The sequence below is a fragment of the Cottoperca gobio genome, chromosome 16 (assembly GCF_900634415.1).
Source record: "Cottoperca gobio chromosome 16, fCotGob3.1, whole genome shotgun sequence".
Taxonomy (NCBI): domain Eukaryota; kingdom Metazoa; phylum Chordata; class Actinopteri; order Perciformes; family Bovichtidae; genus Cottoperca; species Cottoperca gobio.
This window is the reverse complement of record NC_041370.1, coordinates 16862426-16876236: the sequence shown is the minus strand read 5'-3', so window position 1 is coordinate 16876236 and position 13811 is coordinate 16862426. Positions and strand designations below refer to the sequence as shown.

The 13811-nt window shown below is 40.4% G+C and overlaps 1 protein-coding gene across 2 annotated transcripts in view; it reads right to left on the bottom strand.

Annotated features, from left to right (window-relative positions):
- cobl (cordon-bleu WH2 repeat protein) overlaps window positions 1-13811 on the bottom strand; it is a 57244-nt gene that overhangs the window by 15628 nt on the left and 27805 nt on the right. For both annotated transcript variants that reach the window (XM_029452289.1, XM_029452288.1), the window contains 2 exons: window positions 13422-13604; window positions 835-1444 (listed from right to left, as the gene is read on the bottom strand). In XM_029452289.1, coding sequence (XP_029308149.1) covers window positions 835-1444; window positions 13422-13604 — 793 coding nt within the window. The remainder of the gene's footprint in view (window positions 1-834; window positions 1445-13421; window positions 13605-13811) is intronic.

Genomic DNA, 13811 nt, shown 5'->3' with positions numbered 1-13811 from the left:
ATACTTCATCCTTTTCCTTGCTTTCATCTGCCTGTCCATCATTTCCTCTCCTTAAACCCCTCTAGTCCCCTTGTTTCTACCTTGCTACGCTATCATCCCTGCTGCCAAAACCTTCCCATGCTCTTTGCTCTGAACTCCATTCTGATACTTTCACCTTTCTCATCTCTTTATTCTGAGGTCTACAGCTCTCTCATCTCTGCCCCTGTCAGACACGACAGCCCTCTACCGCAATCTGACTTTGCTACGGGGAAAGATCTTCCTTTTATAAAAGATCAATACAAGGCCAGCTAAAGTTCAAGTAGATCCGGTTTAAATCTATGATGGATCTGTCTGTCTTTGTATCTGCCAGCTTTGAAGGCTTGTGTGAGTGGCTGCATGCATATGAGAAAGAGAGAAAGAAAGAGGGGGATTGAGAAAGAAAGAGAGAGAGAGAGGGATAAAAGAGAGAAAGATATGAATGTGAGGGATTGATAAGCGCAGGCGAGAGACAAGGACTGTATTGTCTCATAGGCTATGATGAAAACCAGCTCCACTAGTTCCTGTACTTTAGTCATGACTTGCACGCGCGCACACACACACACGTCTTTCACCAGGTTGTGTACTTCATTCTTGACAGTTTAAGATTTAGACGTTGCAGCAGTGTGACGGGCAGAGGTTCAGTCACCTTTTAGGTAGAAAAGGTCTACAGGCAACTTCAGACTGTTTCACGTCTTTAACATACAGAGAGAGTTTACCATCACTGTCATCAAAACACATTTTCATTGCTTCCAAAAATCAATCAAAAGTCAGCAGCTAGTTATTGAGTGTCTGTTATGCCATGTTATAGATATTTACCCATTGCGCTTTGTCTGTTGTTCTCAACGTCATCCAGTTTCAGGTTCAGGGCCGACTCAGTCTCCGACCTGGAGCTGCTGGCTGATGTCACCTCTTGACTTAACTTGGCATCGGTGCTGCTGGCCTTTTCCAATTTCTTCACCCTGGTGCTGGAGCTTTTTGTAGCAGGCTGGACCAGCACAGACCCACTCTCTGTGCTGCTGGTGAGGGTGCTGCAGTAAGACACGGCCTGGTCTAGGTCAGTGTCTGAGTCGTTGATGCTGTGGCTGAGTTCAGAGCTGGAATCCTGGACAGCCAGGCTGTCGGTGGTGCTGCTGCTCGGGGTCGGGGAGCTGAGGGTCGGGGAGCTGGAGGTCGGGGTGGCAGCGCACACAGGTGGAGGTTGTACTGCTGATTTCAAGGGGACTGGTTTTACTGTTTGCGTTGCCACAATGGTAGAAAAGACAGTGTTTGACTGTGCCACCTTGCTACGGAAGGCTGGGGTAGGCGCTTCAGTAGTGTGGCTATCAGGGGAGGGAGTGGAAGAGGTTGAAGTGTCATCAGGGCCTGGGGTGGGAGGTACTGCTGGAGCCTTTCTTTTCCTCTGCTGGCTCTCTGAGCCAAGGCCCATCTGATAGAAAATAAGTGAAAGAAAAGGGGAGAGACAGTAGAAAGTAAATTCTTCTGAGCACCTTGTGGATATGTGTGTGTGTGTGTGTGTGTGTGTGTGTGTGGGGGGGGGGGGGGGGGGGGGGTCTACCTATAAATCAGCTCATCTACCAGAAATAAAGTAGAGTTTACTACTGAGTAATTAAATCAAGTGGAGTTCTGGCAGGCGGCTGAGTCTTCAAATCCATCAGAGTGCCAACATTCCTTTTAAATTATCCTACAAGACATATACTGTCTGGCAGTGACACAGGTTTGATGCAGTGGTTTTGTGATGTGGTACATATTGATACTGTGTGGTGTTTGTATTTTACTGTGGTGTTTCTCATAATATCTCAAGGGCACATCAATCATTATTCAAATGTGATATTGTCTTGCTGAATTACTCGTGATACTGAATCACTGATCACTTCAGGGGGTGAAATGACAGCTCAGTTATTAGAAAAATTATGTCATTTCTTCTGTGTGCAAACACAAAACAAAAACATTTAGAAACTCTGTCTTGTCATGTTGTTCATGTTCTTCAACACAGTCTGCCAATACTGTTCAAACACGATTATTGGCAGGGTGCACCTGGAGTCAATGATGGGGGAAAAGTTAAATGACATCTGGTGAAATATGGCTCTGTTTTTTTAGATAAACACATGCAGGTGAAAAGGATAAAGAAGAAGAGAGAGAGAAAGGCGAGATAGGACAAAACTATGATTCATCAACAAACTAAAAACTGACTTGTCCCTCTGCGTGAAGACAGTTTTCTAAGAATCAATGTGAAAGTTCTATGAGCAGGTTTCAACAGTATAAATGTCCTTACTTCTAAGAAATCCCAATTACTGCTGCTTTCTTTACCCTGAAACCTAACAGAGAGAACATGCCTGGAGCTGCAAGTAGTGTTGCATCATGCAGCAGGACAGGAGAGAGATCAGGCCACCTTGCCTTTCTACTAGGTTCACACATGTGACCTCAATGAACTCAATGCATCTCTCTCTGGCATTCAAACATACATGAATGCAGACATACCAGTGGATGTGGGCCAAAGTTGAAGCTGAAATTGATGACTGACTTGCCTATGAAGATGGATGTGTGTGTGCGTGTGTGTGTGTGTGTGCGTGTGTGTGTGTGTGTGCGTGTGTGCCTGCATGTGTGTGTGTGAGTATCTTTATGTGTGTGCTCCCTGCAGAGTGAAACATAAGACTGCAGCCAAGCCCTGCTATGAAAGGAATAGAGCTGTGGCTTCAACACACATGCACACTTTTCTATGTGACTGCATGAGCATATATATTCTCTTGCATATCCACGCGAGTACACACACATGAGAAGGAACAGTATATCTATGGATTAGGGAGTTGTTAAGGGTTGCAGGGTTAAGTCTGTGCTGCTCTCATGGTTGTTATTGGCGCCATGACTGGGAACGCAGCATGTACTTAAGATTGTTAGAGGCTGAAGCCAAGTCTCAAGACTCTGTATTATATCACATTCAGTATATTAGGTTAAGGTGACTATGTAATATGATTATGTATACACTGTGTTTATGTGTGTTTTTCACTGATTTTACGTTTGCAGCTGTTTTTTTCCCAACCGTAGATTATACAGAATGGAAATATGGTCTGTGTTTGAGAAAAGATAAGTCTTTTTTTTAACAACATGTATTGTTGCAAGCCGGAGGCAGGATCTGGCCACTTCGGCTCATGTCTTATGTCACCCTTGTGTCCATGACATCACAAGTCAAGTCACAACAAAGCAAAAGATAGCCAAAGTGTCAAGTGGATTCACAAGTCCAGGCGCCTTAAGTACAGTTGAGTCATGTTGCATCAAATCACAAGCAGAAACAATGTCAAATGAAATCACTGCAACTCAGTGGAAGCGAGTGATGTGTTCATTATAGAGACGTTCTTTCACATTATACTGTGAAAGACAGTAATTAATGAAATATAGTGGAGCAATATAATCCATATATATGAATACACAAAGAGGCTAAACACTTCTTTTCATTATCTTTACTGGTTTTGAAATTGATTAATCATATAGTTGATTTTACGCTATTGAGACGGAAATAAACATTCATGAACACAAGGAGCCAGATTCATGGATCATCTTCTGGTGCATTAAGTATTATTATTTATTTATTTATTATTATTAAGACTTCCCTCACTGTTTATCTTAACACACTCTTACTGCAAGAAACACAATCAACAAGTCACCGTTTGAATTTCTGATGATTAACAAAGGATGCAGGGACGTCATCAGCCACCATCTGATTATCTGACGTCTTTGTTTCCGTGCCGATTTTGTTTGTTTTACAGGAACGCCACTAACAAGGGTAAAATAGAGAACTTGATGACAGCTATTCAAAGTGTTCCTGTTCTCTGCAGTGGTTTTGTCTTGGACTGAAGACTGCTTTGATCTATTATTGACGGGGATAAGCTCTGCAGTAAAAATGCTGTTTCGTCTATTTGTTTCCTTATGCTGACGAATGACATTAGCATAACAATACAATTAGAGGAGAGAATCAAACAAATACTTTTCACACATTTCTTTGTCAATTTCACGTGTAACCAGAGTCTCTCCTGCCAATCACAACTAGTCCGGACAGTGCGCTACACGCTTCAATGCGTACACCCTGAACAAGCCGTTAGTATCTACAAACACATGTCGTTGCTTTGCCTCTTGTTTGGTTTTGTATAGACTCTGATGGAAGAACGATTGAGAAACAACGCCACATATGTGGACACAAGTATATTTTAAAGAGAATGCGTCTTTACACAAAAGCGCATAGAAGGCCATGCAAGGACAGTCTGGTGAGTCCATTAAATGTTCCATTCTATAGTTTGAGAGGCCCCATGTTGGAGCATGTTGATCAGATATGACCACCCATGGAGGCTTCAACCTGCTGGCGTGACCATTCATCACTTGTTTTGAAGGACTCTTGATGGGTGAGGGGCTTTGTTACAGGGCAACATTACAGTGCTAATGTGGAATGTGAAATGGTGTGTGTGTGTGTGTGTGTGTGTGTATGAGAGGGGGTTACACTGTATATGTGTGTGAGATAATAAGTGCAGCTGAACTGTCTCAACACTGAGGGCACAGAGGTCAAAAACATCCTAATAGTAGACTGGAAGACAGTTAGTGTGTGGTAAGGTTAGTGTGTGTGTGTGTGTGTGTGTGTGTGTGTGTGTGTGTGTGTGTGTGTAGTGTGTGTGTGTGTGTGTGTGGTAGGGTTAATGTGTGTGTGATATAATGAACATGTGTGGGATGTATGATGAAAATATGTTTACAGTCTTAACAATGTGTGTGTGTGTGTGTGTGTGTGTGTGAGAAGGGGGGGTGTAGATGAGGCTAGCTAAGGACAAGGAGAAACAAGGCTGACCCAGTTACATTGTAGTCTACTTTGTCCTACAGACCCACTGAAGTTAAATGTTTGCTTCCCCTTTTTCCCAACATGTACTGTGACATACACCGTGAGTAAGGGGTTGGAGGAATCAAAGTAAAGTAAAATAGGAGCAGTAGTACATTATCACATTTTAATATTTGTAATTGTTCCTGGACAAATGACAACCAACAAACCAAAGCAACAAAAGGTAATCAGATAACAATAAATCCTATATGCCAAGTGGATTATAGACATTATTCACTGATCGCTTTCTAATTATAATCCACAACAGATCGGCGATACCTCTATAAAATTGCAATACATCCTGATTACCTGTTGGCTGTAAATCCACATGTTTAGAAGAATCCTAACACATAGGCACACAGACACACACACAGACACAGACACACACACACACACACAGACAGACAGACACACACACACACACACACACACACACACACACACACACACACACACACGCACACACCCACATGATGGGAATCTGTCTGTCCCATCTGTCCTGGCTGGTTTCATACAGAAGATATTTTTGACAGCTTCTATTGCGAACAGATGATGTCCTACGTAGGTGGCATAGCAGGGTGACGTGTTCCCCTATTTCAGGCCCTTCAACTCACACATTCACAATCTTCAAGGTCAGTATGTAAGAATAGAAAGCTTATAGTGTGTATATACTGTACACTTCAGTCACCACAACCACAAGACCAAGCAGACATTCAGCACACAGGACATGTCCTACATTTGTATGAATAGTATTTATGTTATTAGTAGGCATGTGTATGCAAAGGTCAAATTTAAAGATTATAAGAACTGCTTTATACAACAGTGTATTAGGGTCATCGTAGGTAAAAAAAAAAAATGTTATCCCCATATTAAAGATATTAAAAAGAAAAAATAACTTTGCAAAGTTGGATCCCCCTCATTACACCTTATGATAATCCCAAGTATTTTGTTATTGCTAAATCCAATTGCAAAGTATAATTTGATAAAGTAATCCACCGCTGACAAAATACTCGGCATCATCTGTGGTATGATGAGTTTGAAAAAATGTTAACCTACAATGGCCCTAATACGCCGTCATAGTTGAATTAAATACTGTACTGTGTGCCAAAAGCTACTTTTTGCATTGCATTACTGAATTCAAACAACCTGCAAAAGATCTTCTATTCACCTGTTACACTATAACACTAAAACAGTTATAGTGTTAAAGCACTACTAATGCTCAATCCAATGTATCCTAGCACTGATGTGCAATAGTTCTGATGTAATCGACTCATGTATGCATGTGTAACTGTTAATTATGTTGCCCATGCAACTCTTGTGTATATTCAGACTAAGATCAGAATATAACATGCGTTGTATTTCATCTTTTCGTCAATTAAATCAAGGCCCTTTTGACCTGCTGTGTTTTGAGCTGGAGCTTGGAAATGAACAAAAGCAGCAGCTCTATAGGAAAGATGAAGGACGAGGATGAGGGATGAATGAGGAGGAAGGGCTGCCTGTGTTCTTTGGCAGCAGTAGCCTGCTCCCAACGGATTCAGAAATGAAAATGAGTACGTAGAGAGATACAGTGGAGCCATGTGACAAATGAAACATCCGTCTCTACGTCTCACATCAGGAACACCGAGTTAACCTTCCTTCTTTCTGTCTTTGCACTGTTTTTCTTACTTTTACCCTCCCTTCTTTTCCTCTCTTGTTCGCTCAGATTCTTATCTGAATGAGGCTAAGCCTATCTAACTACAAATACAACAGGGACTAAACGGCAATGAAATACAACAGCTGAACTTCTTTGTTGGTGTTGTTAAGGGGGGGGGGGGCGTGTATTCATTGGGTGAAGCGTTGTAAAAGAGACAAAACAGAGGGTGTGCGGCAGAAGAAAAGCTCATATCAAGGGTGAAACAAAAAAAGAAAAAGAAGGAAAGACAGATGGATAACAAAACAAAGAAGAAAAACCCTTACAGGAATGCTCATTACTGAAGACAGATCCAGTAGAAACTTGTGTTTTGTCTGGCTGATTGAACCAGAGCTGCGCATTAGAGCAGATTAAGTTAGCTACCGTTGTAGACAATTACGGGACTGATGGATGGCTGTGAAAAACAAGCCTCCCTCTGCTGCCAACTCTCTACTTTCACAGAGTGACAGATCATCAGGAAGAAGGACGTAGCCAGCTCGATCAATCAAAAAGCCACACAGACACAGGCAGGAATGCAGCACGTACAAAAACAAATGTATGCAACACAGAAAACTGTGGGGACAGTATTGAGGCAAAAGCTCCGACTGGCACATTGTTTAACACACACGCACAACTGAATACATACAATGCATACACATACGCGCACACACGTCAGAAAGATAACCGTAAACTATACTGATTAATTGTTTTTCATGCAAAAAAGGCAGAAAATGCAGTTTTTAGCCTCTTAAATATGAAGATTTCCTACTTTTCTGTGTTTTATATGATATTAAACTAAATGGATTTCCCTTGAGAAATGTTTGTCTCATAGAGTTGCAAAAGTGCAACTGCTACCATGCTTCATTTGTGTTCTTCCAACTGAGAGACATACATTTTAAGTGCACTTGTCTTAGCAATCAAATGTCTTCCCTCTCCTCTCTGGCTCGTATCACACTTCACTTCCCTGCCCCAAACTCTGCTGAGCAGAACAAGAATAAGTTTTGTATTGGATCTTGCTGGTTGGGTGACATTATAAATGAATTTATAGGTTTGTCCACGTCTACATTCATGTAAATGCAAGGCAAATTTAATTTGCTTTGTAATTGGGTGACAGTTACATGTCATGAAATATGGGAGCAGAGAAGGTGCAATGCAAACTGAAAGTCTATATTTAGCTGTAGGTAATCCATTTAAAACATTTGCAAACTTTTCTTACAGACTTACAGACTAGTGCTACTGATCTTATTACTACCTCACCTTCTGAACTTTAAGGCTGCTTGTCCTTAAACCTTTACCCCGACCAGCAAGATTTCATGCTGTACTGCATTTTGGAAATATGACCCCAAGCTTTTACATTGTTATTGTACAACCTAAATACACACTTACAAGACCTGATGGTACCTTATCTTGACCCTCTAGCTCACTTTCTCTCTTTTGCTCTATCCTCTCTCTCATGCTCTGCTTCAGTTGTTCTGTCTTTATCTTTCAGTCTCCCTGCACACAAAACACACATGGGCACAAATCGCACTTTTACAAGAAGCACCTTCTGTTACTGAGCAGTGAAGCAGAAAGCTCAGAATTTCTCTTAACTCCTTTATCACAAGATGCAATGTAGACATGGCTTGCTTTCCAAACCACAATAACAGATTGTCTATCACTGCTGGGAAAAAACCCTACCAAAAACAAGGTTGTGTTTCTGTGAACTGAATGTTCCAAAACATCATTCAAATCAATGCTGCTCTCATAAAGACGGACACAGACTTTTGATTGTTAGGCTGAGGAAAGAAAACGGTAAACTTCTCTGACTTCATGACAACACCATCATGTGAAAGCTCTGGATTCTCCTACAGTCCAAGATGGCTTTACCGTCTTCCTGGATTACTGCGTCATCCCTTTTTAGTGCTGTTGCTATTCCCACTCTCACTATTGTAAATAGCAACCTGTCCCTCAGACGTAAAAAACGTCAACTTCCTGGTCTACTTCCATCACTTCCATTACGCTGGGCGGCCGATGGCCAATATATAATGCTGATATATTGTTGTTTTTAGTTTGTTTTGTTTTTTGTATCTGATCAAATACAATAATTAACTATAACAACAAACAAGACACAAACTTTTTACATTAACATTTATTACCACTGTTATTGTCTGCATTATCTCTTTTGTCTCATCAGTAAATATGATGGAGTGCACTTATTTTAAATAAATAAAATGCATAAACTAAATAAATGCACACAGGTAAAAAAGAAAATACTTCTGAATGATAAATACATTTATTTTAGAGCGTTTTAGTTTTAAAATAAACAATGTTAGTGTAGTGGCCTTCCCTGGCTCAGTGAAATAATAAAATAAATAATCTGCCTTGTGAGCACAGGCGATAATCGGTCTACCACTAAGCCATATTGTGTAACAAATTGTATAACGATCACTTTTGAAAGTACACATACAATGCGGTTAATGGTCACTCCCTCTAGTTAGTAAATCTACCTGAGAAGCGATGTGCTGTTTACTGTCTGCACTCTTAATCCTTTTCAATGTTTACAAAACTTATCCTCGAAACACCCTCTCTCTTTCAACTTTCAAAAAGTCGTTGCACTCGTCATAGAGATTAAGCAATTTATGAAAGCAACACTATTTAAGGATCAATAGTGTGGAACTTATTTTTCAACATAAAATAGCACTAAAGTACATAAACTTACGGTTGCGGTTATGTTTCAGGTATTTAGCTCATCCAAAACATAAATAATACAAATAATTAAGCAATTAGTGCCTAGGACAGAGCAAAAGGGAAATGTTACATTAAGCAAAAACTCCACTTATCATTAATTGATTATTGTTATAGACACAGAGGTTGTAAATCTGAATATCACCAACGTTTCCACAATCGACTATAAAGAGATTTTTGAGATGATAAATGTAATCTATGTTTTTACAATGATTGAAATGACCGCCCTCAGTGATATCTCCCTCTCTAAAGTCTATTTGAAGCATTTAGCTTCATTATAACGATTTCATCATCCTTATAGTTTATATGAAGATGTCGACATCTATTACTGCATCTTGTAAGTCACAATTAGCTGACCACCTAAGCTTGTTCTGCTCAGAGGGAGGTCTATAATGAGGACAACCATCGTAGAGAGCTGTCCCTAAATGACCTACTGTCATGTGCCTAATCCTCCTGTCTCAAACACACACATAGAGACACACATTCTCAAAGTGTATATACACACAGAATCTAACATTGTAACACAAGCCTCCATGCAGCAGAAATGAGAGAGTGACACATCTAAGGCCGCAAAAAATCCAACACATATAAAGAAAAAATACAAAAAAACATTCATTGGTGACAAATTGTGTGTGAGCAAGCTGGCACACAGCCAGACTTGTGAATAAACCTGTATCTGAACTACTATATTGTAAACATATAGCGTGACTGTTCTCACTTGAGCTTGAACTTTTTCACATAATGCATTCCTCTACTGACAGACACAATATTTCCTAATGTAGCTTTATACTGCCTCCAGCAACAACAATGCCACATTTCGTGTACATATGGAAGGGAAAATTGGATGTGACTGTTATGTGATTTGACGTGTACTATTGTTCCACAGATGCAAATTATGCAGAGCTCTTTTAATGCCAATGCCCCTGAGAAAGTGTCCTGACAAGACCTGGCTACTATGACTCCCTTCACTGTTGTGAAACTAAATCCTTTTAAATCACATTCAGACAACATACACAGGCCCGGCATGTTGCTAATCTTTGGGTACCTCACACCTCTGTGGTGTCCTGATATGACACTGGCTAATCACATACACCCTCAGTATGAAACAACATCAAATAGCAATCAATAATTTAAACTTTACCATACATTCATTCATCTATAACTCAATATGGTGACAACTGAAATGTTAAAAATGCACATGAAACAAGACTTGTTTACTCTGTATAAGATATATGTTACACACATGTCTGGAAAAAATGTTGACCTAAGGCTGAACTGTTGATAAGACCAGCAGGACACATCGACAGCCTGTCTCCAATCCGTCTGCTCAAAAGGCAACGCTTGAAAACAGAGAGGTGTAACACGAGCGGTGTCCGGCATCGCAGTAGGACCTTGCAATGTGTGGACGTGCATGAATATGCATGAGACTTTGTGTTCACACTGGGTAACAGTTCAGAGAAGGCATAAGAGCGAGATGGAGAAATCTATTATTAGATCAGTCATCGAGTCCTCAGATGACCTCGCACAGCTCCTGTTCTGTGAAGCTGCCCTTCGTGACTCCATGTGGTGTCTCAGTATTATATATTTCAGCTCAGGTCATAACTCATAATGTGACGGGTGGGCAGATACATTACTGTCTCTCTCTGCACAAATACAATTTGTAGTATTATTTAACAATCATATCAGCTATACCGCGCTTCTTAACCTCTCAAATTTACCCGGAAATACCTACAAACGACATACCCAAACTAAATTGAAAGCTGTTCTTCAACCATTTGCACCAGATGCATGGATTTGGTCTCATTCAAAAGATAACTCTTATTGTTCTTGCAAAACAGTGAAGAATCACTCCAAGTGCTTCTGGCACTGAGTAATAGTGGTCTGAATATACTGAATTAGAAGAAAATACACTCTGCCTGAATTTCTTTGTTGAAAAAGATGTCTGAAGATGGGTATAGCTGGTAGTGGTGAGGTGGGAAACTCAATAGAAACATAGCACCAAGTGTTATCAAGTTCAGGTTCATATATCAGAAAAAGGCACACAAACTTAACATCTCCCGATGACAACCGATTTGCAACAGCTGTTCATGGGCTTTTATGGACGTGACGATGTTGGTGATCAATATCTTATTACCGGAAATGATCGTTTGGACCTTTGGCAATGACACAGGAGTGTTTTTTTTGGATTATTACTGATTACAGGATTATTATGAGGCTTCACAGGTGAGTTGGCTCAAAGTTATGATTTAGATTTTTTAGTTGAATTGCTATTTTGAGGAGCTGATTGTACCTGCTGTTGTGATTGTGATCTCAAAATCTAAATAGATGAGATTCTAAGCTTTCTAAAAAGATGTGGCATGGGTACCACATCCAGCATGGTGGACTGTACACACATAAAACTCCTGCTGGGCCCGCCGGTGGTCCCAAAGCAGGTCAAAAAGAAAAGAATAATCTATAATTAAGTTGAGATGAATACCATAAAGGAAGGACACATTCACAATTTTAGCTGACTATCAAAACTAGCCGTATTTGTGCCTTCTGAAATGCTCCATTGGTAGCCACAGTATGTAATTGTTAAATGTACTAACATTCTAAAGTTTAGAGGACAGATATTGGATTTTAGCTGAACTCTGCTTAGTTAAATTGACCAAAGTCAGATTAAAGATGAATGAGATCATCCAGGCTTGTGTTGCACTTTCATTAACTTACTATTCTCACCATACATTTCTCAAAATTGTTTTCTGCACCTCCACTCTCACTTCAGTTTGGTTGATTAAGCATAACAGGATAACACCATTCTCCTTGCCTCCCTGAGAACAAAATTTCCTCTCGATTACATCCAGCAAGAACACTAGCCCCTCCGAATAAACACAACTTATTATCAGAGGGAGGGAGGAAGAATTTTGGTTGCTAAATAACATTTCACAGCATGCTGCCATAACACTATAATGAGAATGAGCTGTTTCTCTAATACAGACGATACAGGTCACACTGACATTGAGGAGCTGAATCTCAGGCCAAAACACTCCAAGGCAAATGCAGCAACAGATTGCAGCTTTCAGTTGTACTTCTTCAGGTCAATTCTCAGAGCAGGGGGATTCTAATACTTTACATAATAGGACCTTTTCTAAGGTGAAACAACTGGGTTATGTCATCCCAATTATGCATTAGGTTTAACACAGGTAGCAATATCTGGGGCTTTAAAATGAAGACAAAAAAAGGTTCCTTGAATAGCCAGCTTAGGCTCGCTCCAAAAGGGAGTCGACCCAGAGTCCCCTATGTTAAAATGTCCAACTTTATTTGCCTGATATCAGACAGAATTGTCAACTCATCACACTCTGGTTACAGCCTGGTACAAAAAACTGTTTTGGTACTTATAGCTAAATTCCCTGTTCATGACAACTGTAAGGGGGGTGAATTTTTATTTAAATCACCCGTTTAAATTATATCAAGGCTTAAAGTTATGCATGATTAAGGGTGTGGTTGATTTAAGTGACAGGTGGCTGCTGTCACAGATGGCTTGTTGCTAGCTGTCTTCTAGGCGTCACCTTACCTCACCGTATTTGTGGTATTCGTGCCTTTTGGAGAATTTTTCATGCAAATATAAGACAAGTACTATGGTTTGCTGTGCGGTTAGTTGTACTAACAGACCGTCCAAGAAGTCTGTGCTCCAGTTTCTTTGGTAAGTGAAATTCTAGTATTATTTTCTTTATATCTTAGCACCAATTAGCAGGTATCGGTGTCAGCACTCTCCGTACTTGGCTTGTTAACCTAGCTCATTGTACAAATACTGCATAGTGCCACCCAAGACAATTATGATATATAAAATACACAACAAGCCAGTGTCACCAGAATGATAATGGGTGCAGCCAGACCTTTCTCTGGTGCTGACACAGCGCTGCAGAGATAGGTCTGGCTATGCAAGAAATTAACCAACATTTTCATCCCAATTACTAATTGCAAATTGAATTACGGATGCACGTCACAGTGACTACTTCCACTTGTTATACGCAGTCTATGGTTTTACAGTTGAGCAAAAGTCACACTATAGAACCCAGTTTCATGTCGTGTTTTCCAGTTAGTAGTATGCATCATTTCATCAATGTGTCTAAATCTGACTAACACATGCAACACAATGCAGCTCTTTTATCCCCTCACCTCATAGCCCTCAAAGCTAGTGTGTCCCATGGTGGGTGTTGGGGCCCCAGGTAGTGCTGGTGCCCTCCTCTTCTTGGCATCAGCCTTGGGAGACAACCTGGCTATGTTCATGACTGACTGAGACTGGCCCAAGGTGCTGGGCCGATCTTCTATGGTGGGGACCCCTGACGCAGTGGACAGACCCTGTGGATGATGGAAAAAATAAAGAGTGTGAGGTAGGTCTGACAAATATGTATGTTAGTATAAACATGAACAAACGTGTCTATATGTATATATATATATATATATATATACGTATACACACATATATATGTATAAGCATTTCAAGCATGTTGGTGTTGCAACAACCATAACTGAAATGCCTTATAACTTTGAATGATCTTCTTTAGT